This window comes from Sceloporus occidentalis, unplaced genomic scaffold, assembly GCF_023333645.1.
Source record: "Sceloporus occidentalis isolate IW3139 unplaced genomic scaffold, rSceOcc1.0.p SCAF_1, whole genome shotgun sequence".
NCBI lineage: Eukaryota > Metazoa > Chordata > Lepidosauria > Squamata > Phrynosomatidae > Sceloporus > Sceloporus occidentalis.
This window is the reverse complement of record NW_028316981.1, coordinates 31,275,760-31,300,607: the sequence shown is the minus strand read 5'-3', so window position 1 is coordinate 31,300,607 and position 24,848 is coordinate 31,275,760. Positions and strand designations below refer to the sequence as shown.

At 39.3% G+C, this 24,848-nt stretch overlaps 1 protein-coding gene across 2 annotated transcripts in view; it reads right to left on the bottom strand.

Moving 5' to 3' along the window:
• SYNPR (synaptoporin) overlaps positions 1 to 24,848 on the bottom strand; it is a 222,702-nt gene that overhangs the window by 29,163 nt on the left and 168,691 nt on the right. For both annotated transcript variants that reach the window (XM_089518948.1, XM_089518954.1), the window contains one exon: positions 15,763 to 15,887. In XM_089518948.1, coding sequence (XP_089375074.1) covers positions 15,763 to 15,887 — 125 coding nt within the window. The remainder of the gene's footprint in view (positions 1 to 15,762; positions 15,888 to 24,848) is intronic.

Here is a 24,848-nt window from a genome sequence, read left to right as displayed (position 1 = left end):
GGGAAAGGTGGTATATAAATTAATTAATTAATTAAATAATAATAATACATTTAAAAAGGATTTATGAAATGTACATTTAGAGCAAGATTGGCCAAAGACACTTTGTTGATTGATGCAAAGGACAGGAGGGAGCCTCTGTGCACCTCCTTGGAAGATAGATCAGGCAGTTCATTGCAGGGTATGGTACACACAGTTCTGTCTTCCAGCAAAGGAAAATTGGCAGGAGGCTCAAAAGGATGGTCAGCGGGTTGTCACTGGTGCTCTCTTGCATCTGCTGCTTGAGGCAATTGTATTGCTTTGCCTCTCCATAGGACTGGGTCTGTTTTAGTGTCAAAGGTAGCTTTGAGCCTTAGGTTGCAAACCTAAACGCATTAATTATCCGAGATAATACCTCATATTATACAATGAGACTTGCAACTGAATACATAGGCATGGGACTGCACTGTGAATCAGTGATGTGTCCTGTCTCTACTCACTGACCACCTTGTAGTTTTAGTTTGCAAGATAGCTTTACTTGTGTTGCCCTAGTTTTCCCAGACAGGAGTCACTTCCAAACACAAAAAGACAGGAGACAGACTGCAGTTTGACAGCATTCCTAGCCATGATGAACCATCCTTTGCAGTGCCTTCCTCTCTCATTAGCACTCTTGGTGTATTGCAGAATCAGGTATATATTCTGTTCAGTGGAGGAGGCTTCTCCAATAGACAGTCAAGCTATTCAGTTTGCAAACAAGATACTTCCTGACTGGAACACATCAAAATTATCCATGCCTTCAAACATTAAAAACCTGATAATTACAAAAACAAACATGAATTGGCTTGGATGAGACTGAATGCATTTCTCGAGGTTGCAGTTCAGTATAGGCAAAGATATGCTGTTGGTTCATCTTTAACATATTAGGGATGGTTTGGCCTACATTCATTATGGGGGGAGAGATGGTAAGTGCCCCTGGGAGGACAACTTACGGATAGATGGGTTAAGGGTAAGGTTGCTAAAAGTCTTTGTGCTCTTTCTCTGAAAACTATTGCTATAGACTGTATAAGGAATGGGTTAATCTTTCTATGTATATATTTGTATATATTCTTTTATCAGATGCCTTTCATCAAATACAATAGATGAAGTGTGTGTGTGTGTGTGTGTATAGACTGAATCAGTGCTATAATAAACTATATGTGCACTCGTGGGGAGGGAGGGAGGGAAAGAGAGAAAAGAAATAATGCCTGGAATAGAAATGATAGTTCTCAGCAGTAAACAAACAGTAGATAAACATGGACTTTATTTTATCTAGGCAAATACTGGCTCTGCAGTACAGTCAGCCCTCCATACCAATGGATTCTGCATCCACAGACTTCACCACAGACTGCATGGCTTGAAAATATCTCCCACACCACAAAAAATAAAAATAAATTAAAAAATTCCTAAAAGCAAACTTTGATTTTGCCATTTTATAAAAGGGACACCATTTTACTATGTAATTGTATACAATGGGACTTGAGCATCCATGGAGTTTGGTATCCACAGCGGGTCTTGGACCCAAACCACAGCAGATACCAAAGACAAGTATTGTCTCATAATTATGGCTTGGTTGAGGTGAGTTAGACAAACATTATTTTACAGCATCAGGCTTCATCACAGACTGCAGTTACACCAGGGCTATATCCAATTAGGTTATCCCAAACTCGGTAGCAAATATCTCCTTCCCTACTATGGCCATGATGGAAGGGAAATTTTGATATCTTTGATATATCATTATTGTCATACAAAATATGGATGTCCAAGCAGACAAAGACTTGGGTGTCCTTCAAAATCCCGCAATGGAAGCTGTCCCACTTCAGACTGCAAATATGACTGTGTTCATGAATGACATTTTTGAATGGTTTCTCTTATAAAATAGAACAAAAGCACTTACAAGCAAAAACACAGAACAAAAATCCACACTTACAACCTATCAAATCAGTGAGAAAGATTTAAACTGAGCTTGGTGCCCCAGCTTTGAACTTGTAGCATAAGATTTATTTTAAAAATCCCACAAACTAATTCTCTTCCAAAATATGTGAAGTGATATAACCCTTGCAATCTAGCACTTCAGAATGTTTGCACGTTATTCCTTCTATATCCTGCTGCATCTCTCCATTAAATACCCTTGCCTCAGTTCTGAGAAGAATACAAGAAATTGCTATACTTTACAGGTTTGGGTCAGTACTGAAGCATGTGTGTTCATGTTGCCATCACTGAACAATATGAGGTGCAATTGTCCACTTTTTAAAGCATCTGTGAGTGTCCCTGGAGCCAAGGCCACCACCAATATGAAGGACCCACTAACTGCATAGTGTGAAAGGGCCCAAGGCTTTCCCTCCACTCTTTGAGAATGTTATATGACTTGGATGAATGACAATGAATGGCATCTGAATAGAAGAGACATTAATCTGTCTATGGATTAAGACAGTAAGAGGAATAAGGGAACAGAATGAGAAAAATCTTTAAGAGAATTAGTTTCTGCATCAGCCCCAACTAGGTGTGGAAGGGTGCTGTGTATATGCCTTCAAGTTTCCTGTGGACCTATGGAGACACCATGAATTTCATTGGAGTTGCTTGGGCAAGGAAGATTCAGAGGTGTTTTTGCCAGTTCCTTCATCTGAAATATAGCCTACAGCACCTGGTATTCATTGGCAGTCTCCAATCCAAGTAGTAACCAGAGTTGACCCTGCTTAGCTTTCAAGATCAAATGGGATCTGGTACCTTTAGGATATTTAGGTCCCAGCTGGGGATACTAGTGCCAAAATATAGCGCAATTGTCCTAAGCATACGGTTGGAACGTGAATGCCTCTTTGTTAGCTCTACATTCTTAACAACCCCTTACGTTCTAACACTTTAGCTATCCACAAGCTAAATTTATGAGTTTCAATCCACAATATTCTCAAACAACAAAAGTATTTGAGATTCATTTTTTAAAAAAGGAATGGAAACTATTACATGTAGCTCGGGGAATATGAGGAAATGGAACGTGGATAATTGATAAGTTCCAGTATAATCCATTAATGGGAAACAATTTTTTGCAGACGTCTTTGAAAAGCTGTAACACATAAACCTCATTCCCTCCTACCTGAGACTTTCTGTCATTTTTTTTCAGCTGGAAATAATCATCAGTCAAAAATGTCAATTGAATATTTACATTTACATACTCTATCCATCACCATGCTGAACACAGAACTAAAAGAAAGCCTTTCAAACAATAGAAAAATATATTTTAGGTAGTCCAACCAGAGCCAATATTCTGAAAGGCTGACCCCTTATGCCATGATTGAATTAATCATGGGTGGAATCTGAACCTTTATTTCTGAAATAAGTTGGATCTTTCTAGGCTGAGAATGTGGCATGAGTCAGAGAATGTGACATGGAAGACTTCATGATATGTTTAAGAGAACCACCTGGAAGAACCCAGCTTTCACATAATAATCAGAATGCAGGAGTTACATGAGTTGTCTTAGTTTATATGAGGGCTAATCCTTTTATCTCCTCTTCCCAAACTTACCAAAGTTGAGTACTTCCTGGAACTGGATCAAGATTTATGCTATATGTTAGTTCTAGGCTCTGGAACTCCCTTCCTAGGGAGCCAGACTGGTGGCATTCTGTTGACAACCAAAGGAGTTTTGTTTGTTTGCTGGATTTAACAGGCCTTTGGGAATTATTATTATTATTATTATTATTATTATTATTATATTTATAGATTGGGATGCAGGGCGGCTTAAGACATTAAAAACAATACAATTAAAACATACAAAAATAGTACATTAAAATAGAATTCAATTTCTACCATAATTAAAACAAATTAGATATTAAAATATCAAATACTTTAAAAAGATAAAAATGTTTACAATACATTAAAAAAATATAGCACCCCAGGCCATTCTTTTAAAGCTTTCCGTTTTGAAAGCCTGTCTGAAGGGGAAGGTCCTCACCGGTCGGCAGAAGGCCATTAAGGAAGAAGCCATTCTGATCTCCCTGGGCAGGAGTTCCAAAGTGTAGGGGCAGCCACAGAAAAGATCTGTTTTTGATGGTGGTGGGATGGAGATAAGAGCCTTCCCTGCAGGTCTCAAAGCCCAGGCTGGCTCATATAGGGACATAAGGTCTGCCAAATGGCCGGCCTGAGCCATACAAGGCATTATAGGTCATCACCAGCACTTTGAATTGTGCTTAGAAACAAACTGGCAGCCAGAACGAACTGCTCATGTGGAAATAAGGGGCTGTGTTGTCTGTATTTATTGCTTTTTAATGGGTATGCTTTTAAATTGATTTTAATTCAACTGATAGTTGCATGTTTTAGTGACATAGTATTTTTATCTGTGACTGTTTTGACTTTTTAGGGCCTAAATATCCCAAAGGCACCAGATTACATCTGATATTGCATGCCAAGCAGGGTTAGCCCCAATTGGTACCTCAATGAGAGACCATCAATTAAAACCAGGTGTTGTTTGTTGTGTGCCTTCAAATCGTTTCCCACTTATGGTAACCCTAAGACAAAACTTTCATGGGGTTTACTTTGCAAGTTTCTTCAGAGGGAGTTTGCCATTGCCATCCTCCAAGGCTGAGAGAGTGTGAGTTGCCCAAGGTCACCCAGCGGGTTTCATAGTTGAGCTGAAATTTGAACTCTGGTCTCCAGAGTCCTAGTCTAACACTCTAACTACTATGCCATGCTGGCTCTTGAATGGTGCCATAGGCTATATTTCAGAGAAAGGAAGTGGCAAAACCATCTCTGAGTATTCATTGCCTAAGAAAACCCTGTGAAATTAATGGTGCCACCATATGTCAACAGGAGAGTTGAAGGCACACAAACACACACAAATCCTTGATGGCTCAGATGTCAGTGAGTTAGTGAATCTGCTCTGGATTTCAGTCCATGTCTTAAGAGTTATCCAAGGTGCTGAACCCTATCTTCAATATGTACAGGACTTTGGGAAGCCGGTGCAAAAAACCCAGAGCAAATTCACCACCCCACTGACACTAGACCAACTACCTTCATCACCTTTAATCCAAATGAAGTCTTATTGTGTTTAATGGTAAGTTGAGCTCTGACATAAAAACAAATAATGCATCTCAACGTTCAGACAACACATGGGCACAGTCTGAGTGGATCTATACTACATAGTTTTTGCAGCTTGATACCACTGATATGGCTCCCTCCTATCCTGGGAATCCTGGGGGTTGCAGGTTGGTGAGATACTTATGCTGTATCTGCAGTACAGAATTAATACAGTTTGACAGCGCTTTAATTGCCATGGCTCCATCCTATAGAATCCTGGAATTCGTAATTCATTGTAGTATCAGACCTCTCTGACAGAGAAGGCTAAATATCTCACAAAACTACAATTTCCAGAATTTCTTAGCATGGAGCTAAAGCAGTACCAAATAGCATTATTTCTGCAGTGCAGATGCAGTCTTAGTTTTCTCTACTAGAAAGGCTGGGTCTACTGACCTTGATCTGTGTACAGCACAGAAAATTCAAAGCACCTCACCAAATGACTAATCCTCAGATTCCAGGGAATGGAGCCATGGCAGTTAAAGTGGTACATCAGAATAAAGAGCAATTTTTTTGTTTGTTTGCTTCAGTGTGAAGTCGAAGACTTCAAAGACTTTCATGGCTGGCATCCATTGCTTTTTGTAGGTTTTTCGGGCTGTGTGGCCACATTCTAGAAGAGTTTATTTTTGACGTTTCACCAGCATTTGTGGCTGGCGTCTTCAGAGAATGCTGGCATGGAAGAGAGTTGGGTATATATATACTGTGTGACCCTGGATAGGGAGGAGTAATTTCCATGTTAATCTGTGTATTGTTCTGTTGTTGAATGGCAAGGCCTCAGGGTAGGAGGATGTGCAAAGAGGATTAGTATCTGTTTAACTAGTGATCATTGTCTGCTGGGAAAACCCCAGACCCTGGATGATTTTTTTCATTTGCATTTTGCTGGTCTTGATTTTAGTGTTTTTCAGGACTGGTAGCCAAACTTTGCTAACTTTAAGGGTTTCTTCTTTCTTATTGAAGTTGTCCTGGTGTTTGTGGGATTCAATGGTTTTCCTGTGCATTCTGACCTGATAGCTGTTGGCATGGTCCAGAATTTCAGTTTTTTGTTTCAGCTTTGCAACTCATAATTATGGCTGCCAAGTTGGGAGAAAGAACCTAACAATCTCCTAATTATAGGAAGAGGTGTTAAATGAGGATGCCATCAACAAACACCTGCATTTTTGCCTTTCCAACAGGTTTCTGCAGTCTTGGGCTTGTTTTCTATTAGTATTAAGTCATATTCATTAAATATGAAAGGGGAATTGAGTTACTGAAAATGTCACAGGAGATGGTTTCTGCACCCTGAAGGATACTTCTTCCAAATTTTACATGCCAGGGCATAACTTTAATTTCTTTGCATGTTTTATTCCCTAGCCAAGCTCAAGTAACTTATGAAGAAAAACAAAACAAAACAAAACAAAACAAAACAAAACAAAACAAGCCTGTTTTAGCAAATCCACTCATAAAATCCTTCAGATTATATAGAAAATGGCACTGCCGGGACCATGATGTGACACTCAACTGTGGAAGATAATCATAAAAGCATTGACCTATTCCTTGCTGGTCATCCTGGTAGGACAGTTTTTATAATTAGACTGCAAAGCTTCAGATCTTTCACTGTACTGATGCATTATTGAGCACAAGTTTGCAGGGCACTGGCTAGACAAAGCTTTGCAGACCAAATTTAGGACCATATGAGAAGGTATGAGTGGGTGATGAAAGAGAATTTCCATTCCAGTCTACCAATAGATGCTCTCTCAGACAAACAGACTGCTGTGGGTCAGAGAATAGTAATAGACATGAATTAGTTCTCTGGAAGATTTTGATGGAAAGCAAATCACCTCTTCTCTCTTGCTTCCTATTACCAAAGTTAAAGAAGACCCTTGCCTAATTTGTGGAACTCTTGGTTGTTGTGTATAAGCTTAAAGGATTCTCCCCCTGGGACAATGAGCGTGTAAAATTCTTGACACGTAAAGGTTTTTTTTAATGTTCTTGTGTGCCTTCAAATCATTTCTGACTTATGGCAATCCTAAGTCAAATCTATCACAGGTTTTTCTGTGGCTGAGAGTGTATGGCTCACTAAAGGTCACTCAGTGGGTTTCCATGGCCAAGCAGGGAATCAAACCTGGTCTCCAGAATCATAGTCCAATGTTCAATCCATCACCATGCTGGCTCAGCAATAACAGCCACTGTAATAATTATAAACCTGCTGTGTGTTGAACTATGACTCTGAAGATCAGGTTTCAATTCCCCTCTTGAACATAAACATCCATTGGGTGACTTTGGGTAAGCCTCAGGCTCATAGGAGAGCAATGGCAAGTCTCCTCTGAAGAAACTTGCTAAGAAAACCCCATTATAGGAATACGATGGCTTTTTTGGGGGGAATTGAGATAGAGAAGAAATATTGGAGAATAGTCCTATACTTTGTAACAGCAGCCAGGCTATAAATAGCTAAGAACTGGAAAATGGAAAATATACCCAATATAGATGATTGGTTACAGAAAACTTGGGAATTAAGAGAAATGGACAAGCTAATGGCACTATTACACAACAAATCTGGAAAAAACAAAGAAAGGGAATGGGGTCCATTAGAGGAATATGTGAATAAGATCTGGAATACTAACATGTGATTAAGGGGGAAATGATATAATAGATCGCAAGAGTATAATAAAAGAACAGGAAAACTAAATGGATAAGAAGAACATCAATTCATTTGCGATGTGGTGCTGGAGAAAAGTACTGAAGATACCATGGATGTCCAAAACCAAATGGATCCATGAACACATCAACCCTAAAATCTCCCTGGAAGCCGAGATGATCAAACTGAAGCTGTCATAATTTGGCCACATCATGAGAAGGCATGACACATTACAAAAGACAAGAATGGTAGAAAAGATTGAGGGAAGCAGAAACAGAGGAAGACCACATGCTAGATGGATAGACGCTATTAGGGAGGTCAAGGCTAGAATTTTCAGGACCTAAGCAGCACAGTGGAAGACAGAGAGTCTTGGCAATCTCTCATCCACAGGGTCACGGTGTGTCAGGGCAGACTTGAAGACAATTGACAATAAATAAACATCCCTTTTAAACACACACAAAAAGTTGCTAGCACAATTGGGACTTAAATAGTATTCCATTCTCCTTCCCATCTCTGCCTCCCCACTACATGATCTGTTTTCCTTTCTTTCATTTTACTACTGAAAAGTTAGAATGTTAGTAAACCTTTAATAACATCTCAGCAATGAACTAGTGGCTAGTAAAATCTCAATATGATACAATCAATAACTATAGAAATTCCACAGACTGCACCCTATGTTTCTCTCAGATTCGAAATAGGGAAATTCAAGTTTACTGGATTTGAGGTGGAGGAATCCCTATTTTTCTTCAGTTTTGTATCCTAATTTGCTGTCTCCCAAGTTCCTCTACAGTTCTACTAAGACATTATAGAAAATTGAGTTTGGCTTTGCCATTAGATGTTGTTGCGGTTATTGTTGTGTGACTTCAAGTCATTTCTGGCTTATGGCAACAGGATGTTTTTGGCAAGTTTGCCATTACCATCCTCTGAGGCTGAGAATGTGTGACTTGCCCAAGGTCACCCAGTGAGCTGGGATTCAAACCCTGGTCTCCAGAGTCTAATGCTCAGACCACTACATGACACTGGATACCAATAGATACATAGATTCAAATCCTTTGTCAGCAGCATCTTGACCACCAATGGATGTACTGCAGAGCCAAAATAAATCTTCCTATCTCTAACTCTAGGAACTTTAGTCATGTCAAACACTTTTTTAAAAAAAAAACCCTGACAGGTGAGTTTCTTCATGTATGGAAGAGGTACACACTTTCTCCTGAGTGCACCTGGGAGTGAATAAATCTGGTTCCCAAACAGCATGTCTTCACTAGTTTGCCTCAGATTTATGATTACTGGTTGACAATGGGAAAGGGTGAGGGGGCGAACCTGAAACAAAAGATGCAGCAGAGTGAGTAGTGTGCATGTAACTGTCATGACTGTCAATGGCTCTGCTGAAGACATGGAAATAAGGGGGAACTAAAATTTAAATATCTGGATCTACCAATGTGACTCAGTTGTAGAAGTTGTGCTTTTGCATCAGAAATTTCTTTCAAACTTCATCCAAAAGAAGTGTGCCTACTTTGGTGTGAAAAATGTGGCAAGGGATGAGCAACTGAGAAAATGTTATAAATAAATAAACTGCAACTTTGAAGCATAACATAAATGAATGGCTAGCCCTTGCCTGAATATAAACAAGAAACCATTGGTCTAGAAAGGAGCTGTCTTGTACAATCTTGGAAACAAGTGATAAAGATGTAAACTGAAATGTACTTTGCCAGGAGTTATATCTCAATATATAGTCATATACAGAAGCACCTACTGAGATGTGTATTTTTAAAAAGCCAAGGTTGAAATCAATATTCTGAGTGTTTGCCATGAGCACTTTAAAAAGATATGTGAATCAGGTTAGAAAAACAGCCTTGTTGATTTATGAGGCACTGGTTTGCATATTGCCTGAAAACAAGTTGTGAGACTTCGGCTCTGCTGCTACAACAAGGGAGCTTTGACACCAAAACTACACTTTAGGATAAAGGTTGTTGGGCGTGAATGGATTTCTATCATACATACTCAGTGCCTTCTGATTCCTTCTATAGTTTATTGTAATGATGGATAGAACTTGTTGAGTTGTTGTGTGCATGTCAGTACTCAGTATCCATTGTAGCATGATAGGAACACCAAACGCTAAGGGGATATCAGGAATTTATTCTATATAAAGGATCAATGGCAGTTAGTATCTCCACATATATGAGTCACTAAGAGGATTCAATACATTTTGGTAGTAGTATGTAACAGCATTTAATAGTGTACATAAAAATGGATGAGCTGTGCAGGTTCAGATCAAAGGCTAACCTAGTCCAGTATTCTGTTTCCCACCTTGGCCAATCCAAGGAACAGGGACTTGAGAGCTACAGCTGGGTGGAGGTGGGATACTTTTGTTGGACTACAACTCCCAGAATCTCTGTAGGTAGTAAGGCATTGGCAATATGGTCTGCAGAATCCTGGAAGGTATACTCCAAACCATAACTTTTCCAACTACTTTCTGGGAGCGAGTATATTATTATTAATGCCTTACACAGAGTTATTGGACTAAGAACATGATATATTAGCATGTATTTGTAAAAGCAACAGCAAGAATGGTTTGGATCCAAAGAACTCTGAATGGAAGGTGAAACTATATTAAAGCTTTGTCAAACCAGCCCTCTGTCTCACTGCAATTATGTTTGTGTAAGGTAGTGGAATCATACTGGTTTGGAGGCATTCATTACTACACTTCTCTGTAATGGTACAAAGATGCTGCTTTGGTGATTTATGGTCCCACATGTTCTCTTCTTCCTGCTCACCTTTCTGCTCTATGCCCTACTCTGCATACCTTTCAGTTTTATTACTTTTATTTTAACACAATTGAGCAATTATGGCAATGTGATGTAATAAAAATTAGGAAAACAAAAATAGAAAAGGAAAGGAAAACAGCCTGCTTGGGAATAGCGAGGAGGAGGGGCAGAGAACCATGCTAATGGAAATCATGTGTCCATCTTCATATAATAACTGCAACAGAAGGGACTTTCACGCCTGAGACCATAATGGGAAAGCAGTGATATTGGGAGCGATTTACAGGGGGAAAAGGCATTTACACTTGGTTGGTAGAGTACACCTTTTCCCAATATCACTGCTTTCCTGTTTTGGCTTCAGGTGAATCTGAAATGCAAAGCAACAATGAGAAAAACACAACATGATGTGATAAATATGGCCAAAGACATTATCCAACTTTAATTCTGATTTTAAAATCTTGTGTGATAATCTCCTTAATGTGTTTCCTGTGAATTCTCATATAAGAGCTAAAGCAAAACATCTCAGTGTGCAATATTACAACAAAATGAGAGTTCCAATACCATATGAAAAATGTGGTGAAAAAAGAAAATACAAGCAGTATCATCTAAACTCTAGGGAGGCATGAAGAAATTGTGAAAGTGGTTCTCTAAAGTTTTATACATAAATTTAAAGAAAACTGAAGACATTTTCTGGAACTGGAGTGAAGTCTGTCATGCAAAACACATCTGCTAAGTTGGCAACAGCCCTTTCATGAATGAAAGTGGCTTTCACTTATTGTAAGGATACCTCTGAATACTGCCGGAATATATTCAGTATCTATTTAGGCTGTGAAAGTTGGACAGCGAAGAAAGCTGACAGGAAGAAAATTAACTTATTTGAAATGTGGTGCTGGAAGACAATTCTGTGGATACCATGGAATGCCAAAATGACCATAAAATGGGCCCTAGTGCAAATCGAGCCTGAACTCTCTTTAAAAGTCAAACTGAGGTTATTGTACTTCAGCCATATCATAAGATGATAGGACTCATTAGAAAAGTCCCTAAGGCTTGCTAAGACAGGAGACAATGCAGAAGATGACGTTACAGTTGGGTAGATTCAATGAAGACAGTCATGGACCTGAGTCTGCAGGATCTGAGAAGGACTATTGATGATAGGTTGTTTTGGAGGTCTCTCATTCATAGGATCAACATAAGTTGAAGTCAACTTGATGGCATTTAATAATAGCCACCACTTCTGTATCTGTATTGTGAAGAGAATATTTAATCAGTTGTGAGATGAAATATTGGTTGTGAGAAGAGAGCCTGTTAAGGGAAAATACTTGAGGGAATGAAAATACTGAGATGCCTGAATATTTCCTAGAAAATGGATCCCCCCTGAGATGTGATCACTTTGCTTCTGTTCTCAGAACCAAAGATACAGCTACAATTTGCAATAAGATATTTGCTACAAGTTGTTTCATATGGATGCAATTTATGAAAAGGTAATATCTTGCTGTATTGCAACAATATGAGAAAGTATTAAAAGTAATCCATACATCAATGGTTTTGGCGACATATAGATCTTTGTGCCACTTCTTCCTTCCTCTCTTAACAGTGCACTGTGATTTAAGATGTCCTGGATCAATTAACTCCAGTAATTTGACACACCTATACCAGGCAAGTTATGTAGTATGGTTAACAGGACAAGAACAAATGAGAATCCTACTTAAACCACAATTTGAAGGTGGTTTTAAGGAAAATCTTGGCTTGTTTTGAAACTAGTTATGATAGTCTTCTGCGTCAGAAATAACATGAAATTATGGTTAATTAATCCAAGTGACCTCAGACTGGATAATTAATCCAAAAATATTTTGATTAATAGATGGAGATGTGTGCATTTGAAACATGTGCTATACTGTACTACTAGTTTTCAAGCATTCTTTAACCAACTGTGAAATATATATTTTTGGTAAACTACTACAGTATATAAACTAATATTTTAAATAATAATTCCCATTAAAGAGCTTCCCCTCACCCCTACATAATTTATTCTGTAAATAATACTCATGAAAATGGCCTGCTTGGAAAGGAATCAAATTATAACTTTGCATTTCTCAATTTTCTGAGCCTCTTCCATGAATACTAAAAAAAGGCAAGAGACGAAAGGGCACATAGAACAGCAATGTTAACATCAAAAAAAGCTAACACTTGTAATGAAAGCTAATAGAAGTCTTGAACTACAATTTTGCCATAAATATTGCAGCAATTGACAATTCACAAGCTTGCCAGCTGCTCAGATCCATTTAGTGAATCCCATTACTATCAATAAAAGAATTCTCAAGCAAAACAGCAAATGATGTTTGATGGAAAGAGGCATTTTGCTGACAGATGGTGGTTCCTTCTTTGGGCAGAATTTGTATGAGAAGTACACATTTTTGGATCTCACTTTTAGATTTTGGACTTTTTATAGCTTGACAGTTTATTGATAGTTTATTTTGGACTTTTTATAGCATGACATATCACATAACAATTTAGAAGTCAGGAGGAGGACAGAACACCAAGACTTCCTCTCCTCCCCATTTTGTATTGCATTTATTTGTGAGGGCATTATGCCTTAATAACAAATGCACAAGACGCATTATTAGGTTACCTAAAAAAAAATTTATGGGACATTTTATCTTAGACATTGTAAAACTGAATCTTCTGAATCTGTGGAATCTCTTATTTTAAAAGATAATGTGGGAATGAAGACAGACACAGGCTGCCCTTATATGTGAAACTAAAGCCACAGTTAAGCCATAATTTAATTTCTTCTTGTTTACTTCTGAATAATAATAATAATAATAATAATAATAATAATAATAATTTATACCCCTCTCTTCAGCCAAAGGCTATCTGAGTGGCTTACAAATTGTTAATTAGACAGATTGTTAATTCTGTACTGTTCTTAACTACTTTGACAGAATGGGGGAGTATCATTTTAATAAATTCCCAGTCATTTTGTAGTCACCTCAATGCTTTCCATTTGGCCAGAAAGAGCAATAAAGCAGGATTTCATTTTGCTTCTGCCATTTCCTGACTTCTTCATTTGTACAAAATAGGAATTGTGGTGTAAATAAACTTTAGTTTGCTAAACAGGCCAGTTGATCAAGCCCAAATTTGAAACTGTCTTGTACAGCAATCAACTGGTGTCTTTGAAACCATTATTATTGGTTTTCACTTTGCAAATATCCAGGGAGCAGGCAAAGGTGAAATTGTATTCTGTTTTTTTCTTCTCCTGGAGAGAGGATTGGGAGCAGATTGTAAGCCGTTGCTTGCTTTTTCTGGCTGCTAAACTGTGGCTTAGTGTTATGTGCAAACCCTCCCAAGTGATGGTAGCAATTTCAATATTTTCTGTCATGAAATGAAAAATCTCAGCCACTTCCACTAAACTTTTAGAATGTCTCTCTGACACCACCGGTAGATTGCATAATTTGCTGAAACATATGTGAGTAAATGCTCTCTATGGTGTTTGAGATACTTGCAACCCATGAGTGAAGTCAGGAAGGCATTCTAAAGTTCAGCAGAAGTGGTTGAATTGTTTTTTCATGGAGCAGAAACTACTAATCCTCCTCCAGCTTCCTCCTTGACTATTCAGATCTCTTTTTTAAAATTTCACAAGACGTTGTGCCTGTTTGTGCATGGGGGTTTAACTGCTTACATCACTGTTAAGTTAGAAGTCAGTGATTTCTCTGCCCTGGGTATTAGCATTGCCACACAGCAGTAAAGTCTTCAACTTCTCAAATTAAGAGTAATACTGAAATAGTGTTACTGCGTGAATGACAGGAGAATACATGGGAGAGATCATCATGGGGAGATTTCTCTGCCCCAAATACATATTTCCACTTCGCTGCAAGTTGCTTCTAAACTTCAAAATATTGATTCAGCTGTGCTATTTAACTTATCCTCTGTGCTTAAGACAGACTTTGTGTAATTTTGTATGAAAAAAGCAACCACACTATCAAATAACAGTTGGCCCTCTTAGCAGACAAAGTTCTTTCTCCATGGAAAGAAAAAAAATTGCTTCCACACCAGTTTTTCTCTCTGAAACTGTCAGGCTTTTTTTTTTTTTAATTCACTCACTTTTTATTGTTTGTCCACATGTTTCTTTCTTTTCCCCTGTGTTTTTACCCTCTTTTTCTTCTGGAGCTGATTTTTTTTGTGATTATTTTCTTATGCATTCAGTTGTAACATTTTTGTCCATATAGTGTATGGACAAAAAATTACTATTCATGCTTTTCATAACTGTTCCATTTCCATTTCTGATTTCTTCTCTTTTCAAAGTTTTTCCATAGCAATATGAAATTTATTATAAAAATTAAAAAAACAACCACAAAACAAATTAATTGTTTAAAACGGGGTCAAGTAGCATAGTCTTCATTAACCTGCCATCTCTGTTCATCAGGATTTTATTGCAAAATGAGCTAAACTTACATTTTTAAAAAATAAAAATAAAATGGCCAAATAAATGGCCTTGGTCACAGGGAAAGATCTTGCTGGATAATACTATAGGAATATTTGGTATCTAAATTAAGAAAAGTGCAACAGGGCTAGTGCAATATGAGCTTGTGGTAGAAACAAAAATAATTATTCAAGATGTTCTTGTAAGGTAAAAAGAGGACAATGAAGACACAAAAGTGTGGCCCTAAACCTAAAAGGAATGTTGCGGAACAAAAAAGTCTAGGGGAAAAAGCGATACTACAAGAAATGGCTCAGTTTATTAAGAGCAAAATAAAAGAAGTGAGTTAAAAATATTATCAGTCTTACAGGCAGACATAAGTCGTATAAGATCTGTGTGCTTTGCCTGAAGATAGAATCAAATAAAAATATAAAATATCTTATAAAAATGCTAGTATAGCCAGTATGTACAAGGCTAAGAAACTATATATCCCAACCAATGAACAAAATATATGGAGATGTCAGACATTCAAAGTAGAAATACAGGTAGGTTTTCAACACCTCCAAAGAAACATGTGGGAAGGATAACAATGCAAGCCCATTACAGATATAAAATTAATAGAAATAAAATCAGACGCATTTCGACAAAAGTCTTCTTCAGTGGTCAAGATTGGCTGTTGTAACAGATTAGGAGGTATATCAATTTGTGTGGACACATCCAGTATGAGTAAATAATTAGTTATCCAATATAAACTGTATCCTGGATGTCCCACAAAGGAATAAGAGAAAATGTCAAACATTCCGCTATTATGAGACAGACAGAAGCAGTCTGCTGGTGACACATTATGCATTACAGCTTTTTGTGGAAAGAGCAAAGAATGACAATGTATTACCTGAATGGATAAGCAAAGTCTATATCAATGCTGAGGTCGCTCTGTGTCTTGTTTGCACAGTCCACGCTGAGCCGCAGTCCGCCAGAATAGCCACCACATGTTGCAAATGCAAAGATTGCAAAAAGCTGTGAAAAGAAAATGAATCCTTTTATCATACCCTCCAACACTGAATAGATGAAAACCAGGAAACATGTGGCCAAACAACATCAGAATGTGATCAAGATGGCAAAAGTTATTGAGGAAGAATACAGAAACCAGGAGAATCTGCAGCTGTTTGCTTATGTCAGACCCTACTGGGAAGATCAAGATTCTACCCTATCATTTCCTCTCGCCCTCTCCTGAGTTAATGGAGTGCAAAAGTTATTTGCATTGAACTCTTTGAAGCAAGTCAAGTAAGCCCAAGACAAATGGAGAAAGTGGGAGAAGCAGAATGCACCTGGGACATTTTAGAAGCATCTGAATCAGTGGGATGACAGGGGATTAACTGGGATTGTTCCTGCCAAATTGGGACAGTTGGAGCGTATTGTTTGGCATGTGTACATATTTATAGAGTAGCAGTTAGGATGGGATTGCAGTTACTCCTGCCCTATGAAAGAATGGAAAGATAGGCAGATGCCAAAAAGGTCTCACTATAATGTAGTCTTAATATAATTGCCATTGCTCTTAAATGGAAAGTTCGTGACTTTTCTTTCCATGCTAATAATAATTTTGAATAGGAGCAGAGACCTTCAGTGTCACAGAGAAACAGACAGCAGTTGAAGCAGATTTATTTTCAGGGGTGAGGGGGAGAAAGGAAGGAATTCTATTTCTTTTTCATTTAGAACTGAAATTTTAGATGTATATCCTGACCTAAAAATTTGTGGTAGCTGATAAAATGAAAAACAAAAGCAGCAACCCTCCCCCAAAACAAGACAAGACAAGACACTTCAGTTGAAAATATTACTGAAATTCTTTGTCATTTTCAAGCTACACCAGTACACATTGCTTCATGCTTAGACCTAGACAGACTAAGTCTCACCAATATTCCCCTCTCAGGACTTACTGACGCCCGACACCATTTTGCATGGATTTTTATTTTTAGAAACATGAGCCATATTTAGGAGATCCTCTCACAAATACATCAGACACCATTGATTTCTATGTTTGTAATCAGGAGCCTGAGAGCCAGCATGGTGTAGTGCTTTAAACATTTGACGATGACTCTGGAGACCAGGATTTGAATCCCTGTACATCCAAGGAAACCCATTGGATGACCTTGGGCAAGTCACACTCCCTCAGTTTGAGAAGGAGACAAAGGCAAACCCCTGGAAATCAGAATCTTAGGGTTGGAAGAGACCTCAAGGACTATCCAGTCCAACCTTCTGCCATATAGGAAGGCACAGTCAAAGTACTCCTGACAGATGGCCACCCAGCCTCTGTTTAAAGGCCTCCAAAGAAATTAAACCAAACCAGCAAATTGAAATATTATGAAATTAATTCATCAAATAATGAAAAAATGTTATTACTCTCCATGAAGACTCTTGTTTCACAGATGAACAACTGAGACTTAGGAGCTTATCAGATAAACTTTAAAACTGGATCAAGCTTCCTGGGCTGCAGCCGGTATGAGGGATGGAAGCAGGGATGATCACATGCTAAATTGCCACCTAATCACCACCCACCATCAGATCGGGTCCCAGCCACACTCTGCCAGCACTTTTTAGAAACTGGAAAGCTTCCAACTTCAAAATAGTGTGGTGGAGCATGGCTGAGACCCAACTTGGACCCAGGCTGATAGCGGACAGTGATTAGGAGATGATTTAGTATGCAGTAATCCCCGCCTCCATCCAGCGTCCCAGCTTCAGCCTGGGAGGCTTGATCCAGTTTTAAAGTTCATCTGATAAGCTCCTAAATCTAAGTTTTTCATCTGTGAAACAAGAGTCTTCATGGAGAGCAATAACCAGAAACCCATATTGGAATAAAACAAGCCACAACTTTTATTAAAAATCTAGTGCAATATACTGCAGTAGCGAGGGGAGACCAGTACAGCAATGCTAATCCATCTGCCCTTATTTTACTACAGGCCTACTGGATTAGCCTGTACTGAACACAGTACTGCAGATGAGGCATGATCAGTGCAGAATATAGTGAGACTATTACTTTCTTTTTATTGGAAACTACAATTCCGTTAATGCAGGCTAAAATATTATTTCGCTTCTTTGCTGCAGCATCCCACTACCAGTTCGACTTATGGTCAACAATGATCCCAAGATTCCTTTGAATTCTGTTCCAATCTTCCAGTGTGTTAGCTATTTCTCCCAGTTTTCTATCATCCACAAGCCTGATAAGGATTCTCTCTAACCCATTATATGCCAGTGGTTCCCAGTCTTTGGTCTTTCAGATGTCTTGGACTTCAGCTCCTATTATTCCAGAGTGTTGGCTGAGTTGGCTGTGGCTTCTGGGATTGGAGGTCCAAAAAGAAGTATGACCAAAGATTGGGAACCATTAATCTAAGTCATTGGCCTATTACAGACTGCCAAAATAAAGCTGCTTCGGGTCTCTTTGGAGGTATGCTATTTAAATGATGCATGGGTCCTAAGAGTCCGGAGGTCGCGCCAAAGCCACACTCCATTCCTAAGCACTGTAGTGCAGCTTTGGTGCAGCTTCCAGATTCTTAGGATGCATGCATCATTTAAACAGCATACCTCCAAAGAGACCCAAAGCAGCTTTATTTTGGCAGTCTGTAACAGGTCATAGATAAAAATATAGAAATGTGCATGGTTAGGCAAAATCTTATGAAAACAAATCTCTCACAAGATTTCCCAAATCTTGCAGGGTCTGTTAAGGTTGTGAGACTTGGTGTCCCCTCCAACTCTCTTGAAGTTTGTAATCAGGCAACCATGGTGAGATCCTAACCTCCCAGCATAGCAGAGCAAGCTACTCAACTGGGACTGGATGTCAGTTGAGTTTATCACAATGGAGCCCCCTTGGTTAAGTCCTCCAGGGGGGAATGGGGAACTCTGGTCCATCTTATAGGATTGTTTGAAGATAGTACAAGGAAGAATGCAAAACAAACTAAAAGTAAAAAAAAAGGTGCTTGAGTTTTTCCATTTTATATACCCGAACTTCTAGGTGCAATAATTACACTAATACAAGACTACTATAATTGCAACAAAAATGACAATACAGCCACCACCAACCTGGTGCCCTCCACCAACTCCCATGACTCCAACTGCGCCTGACTTGGAATGATGGGAGTTGTAGTCCAACACAGCAAAAGGATACCAGTCTGGGGGAAAAGCTGTGGTGATGTATGCCAAGTCTTGCCTCATTCACATTCAAGTGGTATGCTTTTCCCTGCATTTGCTAGCAGATAGATATAGACACCTTTCTCAGGCCTACTAGTCCTGCATGACTTTTGCTGTGGTGTAGGAAGCAACATCAGAGATTAGTCCTTTCCATTTAGAAATGGGACTCATTGCTGCTCATTGCTTCCCCTGGAAGGAATGAAAGGAAAAATCACAATGTTCTGTGGGCAAGGTGAGGTCATTCAAGTGTCTTGTACTTTGCATGTACATGTGTACATCTCTTATAATAGACCGAACAGGAACTCAGGTATTTCCTGCAGCGTGCGAAATGCATAATGTAGAACTTATCCACCTTAGTGCAGGGGAAATGCATAAATCCTTATTTGGCATATTGCCCCTGAACTGTTAAAAGAGGAAATGCAAGTCCCTTACTTGTACATCTTCCAATGTCCAAACCAGCCTGGGGGCATGGAGGATTTTAAAAGAAATCAAGCAAAGGAAGCAGCAGAGTTCCATTCTTCATTTGAAATTGCTCTGAGGTAAAATTAGAAAAGGACACCATTTTTGTGATGGATTTAAAATACCCCTGCTTCAGTCATGGGAGCTCATGAACCACCTGAGTCAAAGGCTTTATCCGTCTAGACCACAATAATATTTTTACTTTATTTTATTCTCATTTATTTGATTTATGCCTCACTTTTCTCCCAGAACTAAGACTAATAGCCACACACGCAACAATAGTAAAAGATATAAAAAGATAAAGTAGCTGCAGATGAGATCAGGGAGAACATTAAGGTGCTAAAAAAATTATGTAAATTATGGTACTAAAGCACTCTGTGTGTGTGTGCCTCCAAGTTGCTTGTCAATCTATGGTGACCCCATTAATTTGACAGGGTTTTCATAGGCAGGGAAGACACAGAGGTGGTTTTGCCAGTTCCTCTGAACTTTGCCAGTTTCCCCTGAAATATAGCCTAAAGCACCTGGTATTTGTTTGTGGTCACCCATTCAAGAACTAACCAGGGCTGGCCCTCTAAGCTTCCAAGATCAGATGGGATCTGGCTGCTTTAGGGTTTTGAAGTGGCTATTGATTTTTTTAAAGCAATTGCAATGCAATTTAAAATATAGCACATGGTCCCCTTCTCAGCAACCTCTCCCTCCCCCCGCTCAAAGGCCCCACAGCCTGGTTAGACTTGTATGGAAGAATATTTATTTTATTTTATTTTATTTTATTTTATTTATGTTATTTATATGCTGCCTTTCTCCCAGAGTGGGAACTAAGGCAGCTCACAGATAAAACTGGTTAAAAACATACCAAAAACAATTTTAAAAACAATTAAAATCAAATTTATCTAACAATTAAAATTAATTTCATTTAAACATTCTAAAATTACATTCAAAATACAAATGTTAAAAATATAAATAAATACAACACGCACCAAAATTCCTGAGAGTAATTAAATATTAAAAGTCTGCTTGAAGTGAAAAGTTTTTGGCTGCCGGAGAGAGGAGAGCAGGGAGAGGGTCAGCCTAGCCTCTTGTGGAAGGGAGGGAGCAGCCACCAAGGAGGCTGTTTCTCATGTATTTTCTAGTGTTTGTCATAGGAAAGCTGAATTTATAGTCTTTACATTATGTGAGCAGAAAGCTTTGCAGTATCTTCGTAAATGGCTCACTGAAAATGAGCAATCCAGCAGTTACACTATGTCAAAAAGAAGATATTTAATATTTTCATTTAAACACTGTAAATAACTGCTTGTTGTTAATTGCCTTCAAGTCAGCTTTGACTCAAGGTGACTCTATGAATGACAGCTCTTTAAGAGGCCAGGTCATCAACAGCTCTGCTCAAGTCTTGCAAACTCCAGGCCATAGCTTTAAAATTATCTGCAACAGCCCTTCTCTCTGTCCCACCACTCTCTCAGGCTTGTTTGGTGGGAACAAGCCTTCTTGGTGGCTGCTCTCAGACTTTGGAACTCACTCCGTCCTTGCTCTCTTTCTGGCTACAGGTCAAAACATTTTTGTGCTGCCAGGCCTTTACAGACAGGTGAAGTTGGATTTTTAATGCTATGTGGTGTTGGTTTGAAAGTTTTTTAAGGGTCCGTATATAGTTTTTTATTTTTATTGTTTTTAAAGCATTTTAATATTTTAATTGTTTTAATATATGATTGTCTAATTGTATATATTATACTTTAATTTAACTGTTGTAGTGTTTTAATCTGCATTGTTTTAAGATGTTGTTAGCTGCCTTGAGTTCAGTTATTGGGAGAAAGGCAGGATATAAAATAATGATGATAATAATAATAATAATAATAACAACAATTCTTTGATTGAATCAATCCATCTGTAATGTGGTGTTTCTCTTTCCCTACTGCTTCCAACATCACTAAGCATTGTTGTCCTGTGTAATGAGTCATTCATCTCATGATATGCCTAAGTACAATACATTAATTTTGGTAATTTTGGCTTTTAAGAAAGTTCAGGCTTGATTTGCTCTCAGACCCATTTATTTGTCCATGATAGCAGAACCCGCCTCCTACAGCATCACATTTCACATGAGATTATTTTCTTCCTGTCAGTTTTCTTCACTGTCCAGCTTTTACAATTGTACATAGAGATCAGAAATACATGGCATGGCTGATTCTAACTCTGGCACTTAATCATACAGCTTTACACTTGAGGATCTTGCCTAGTTTCTTCCTAGCTGCCCTTCCAAATCCTAGTCTTCTAATTTCTTGACCATGGTCAAGACTACACTACAATACCAAAATCACATTTTCAGATGCTGGTTTACTTATAAATAAACATCTCAATCCCTAAAGTTTAAGGTACAATCCTAGCAGGAAATCCTTCCTGTTTGTCGGACTACACTTCACAAACATAAGTCTTGTCTACATGGGCCAAAAGGCCCATTTCCCCCATGTTCTGGCATCATGCTACTTGGGCAATGCACAGCCCAAAATCTGGTTCTGCCATGGGCAGGCTGGATGGTGTCAGGTACATCCTGCACCAGAATCAGGGCATAACAAGGTTTGCACAAACTTAAAAAACTTACTGTCAGGGGTAGCGTGTCCCTGTTAGTGCTTTTGGACATCTCAGCGGCTTTCAATACCATTGACCATGGTATCCTTCTGGAGCACCTAGTGGAGCTGGGAATCAGAGGCACTGTGCTCCAGTGGTTCCGATCCTATCTCTCTGGGAGGTTCCAGATGGTGCAGCTGGGGGACGTGTGCTCCGACAAGAGGGCCCTTACATCTGGGGTCCCTCAAGGAGCCATTCTGTCCCCCATGCTTTTTAACATTTACATGAAACCGCTGGGAGAGATCATCCAGAGGCATGGGGCGCGGGGTTATCAGTACGCTGATGACACCCAAATAGTCTTCTCTAAGTCTCCGACTGATTCAGTGACCAAGGATGGCATCTCTCCTCTCGTTGCCTGTCTGGAGTTGGTAATGGGCTGGATGAGGGAAAACAGACTCAGCCTGAATCCAGAGAAAACGGAAGTACTCGTGATAGGTTCCCCTGGCTCGGGGATGGCGGTGGTTCCACCTGTTCTGAACGGGATCACACTTCCCGTGAAGGTCTCAGTACGCAGTCTGGGGGTGCCCCTTGATTCGTCGCTCCACCTTACATCTCAGGTGGATGCGACGGTCAGGAGCACCTGTTATCAGCTGCAGCTGATATGCCAGCTGCGACCCTACCTGGGCCAGGGGGACCTTGAAACGGTAGTACATGCTCTGGTAACCTCTCGATTGGATTTCTGCAATGCGCTCTACATGGGGCAACCCTTGTACCATACCTGGAAGCTGCAATTGGTGCAGAATATGGCGGCAAGACTGGTCACTAATACACCTAGGACCAGTCACATAACACCGGTCCTTAAAGACCTTCACTGGCTGCCTATTCGCTTCCAATACAAGGTGTTGGTTATTACCTATAAAGCCCTAAATGGCTTGGGCCCAGGGTACTTGGAGGACCGCCTCTCTCCGTACAATCCGCCCCGCACACTCAGATCAACCGGGAAGCAATTATTAAGAGTTCCGGAGGTCAGATTAGTTACTACCACTAGGAGGGCCTTCTCTATCTCGGCCCCCAATCTCTGGAACTCGCTTCCCAATGAGCTCCGCTCGGCCACCTCACTGAACCAATTTAAGAAGGGGTTAAAAACACACCTCTTCGAGCAGGCATACCCCTGACTCCTGACTCCCGATGTGCCCCCCCCCCTCGTCAGCACTGTTGAGCTGGTACGAGATATGGTTTTATTGCTGTAGTTGGTGTTCTGATGTTTTATATGTTTTGTATTTTGATGGTTTTAGATTGTATTTGCACATGTTGTTAACCGCTTTGATTTTTAGAAAAGCGGTATATAAATAAAATGTTTATTATTTATTATTATTACTGGTTGCTCTTGATCTTCTGAGAAGATCCAGAGCCTTCCATTTCCATGCCACAGCAGTTGTCTGCACGGGCATCCTGCTGGACCACCCAGTGTACCCACTGCCACCATAGGCCACTAGTATATAGGCAGTTCCCAAAGCTGTGAAAGCTGGGCAGTGAAGAAAGTGGATAGGAAGAGAATCAACTCATTCTAGATAAAGTGTTGGAGAAGAGTTATACGGATACCTTTGGACTGCTAAAAAGACAACTAAAAGGGTCCTAGAGCGAATCAAGACTGAACTCTCCCCAGAAGCCGTAATTACAGAACTGAGTTTGCTGTACTCTGTATATATCAGAGAAGATATTACTGTATTCATTAAAAAAAGACAATAATGCTTGGTAAGGTAGAAGGCGTAGGACAAGAGGAATACTGCACTGCAGATGGATAGACCGAATCAAGGAATCAATGGCTGTGAATCTGCAAGACCAAAGTAGGGCTGTTGAAGACAGGATGTCTTGGAAGTCTCTCAGGAAATCTATCAGGCCACAATAAGTTGAGGATGACTTGATAGTGGTTAAAAGCAATAATGATGGCCATCATTGCTCGTATAATGACCCAAACAGTGTGTGATATAGGGGTTAGGGAGCACAAACACTCCAGCAGACTGACTCTTCTGGTCATTCCCATAATGGAAGAAAAAAGTTATTTAAAACGTTAAAAATTTATCACAGGTAACAAATTGTGAAGGATGTTTCCCAGGAGACTGAGAGTATTGTTTAAAATCGAACTGTAGCTAAAAGGTAAACTCAAGTATTAGCCAGCATGAGAATACAAAAATAAGCATTGTTAACACAGTTATATAGGCACTATTGGAAGAAAGAAAAATCAATTTACTTCAAACAGTAAAGAATTTACCCCTCTTTGAAAACCTGGCAGATTTATGATGGTATGTTCCTTTTGTTGCAAAGAGATCAAGGACAAAATTTAAGTTTATATAAATATTAGGTACTTCTATGAACACAAAGCAAACCTAGTAGGATAAAGCTTGTTGGAGCTGTAGCCTGTCTTTAAAACCCTATAAATCTATAATGTTCCCTCTGTTGCAGTCCTTCATATTCCATTCTCTCCCCTGTTGTCCTTGTGCTGCTCTTAGCAGGCTTGCAGTACCTATCATAAGACCATTTAGAATTGTACTTTAGGATGTGCTGCAAACTCAAGCTGTAGTTGAGGGTTTATAGACAGAAATACAAAGATGAGGTTATTTGAAATGGAAAAAAATGGAAGTTGAATTTGCACAACAGAAGGAAAATAGGATGAAACCTTTAAACTAAGTCAGACTTGTGGGGAAATGTGAAAGATAGCACTGGCAGAATGATCAAAGTGGCAAAGCAGCAAGTGGGCAAAAACCAGTGCCCACCCTCCTAGCCTTC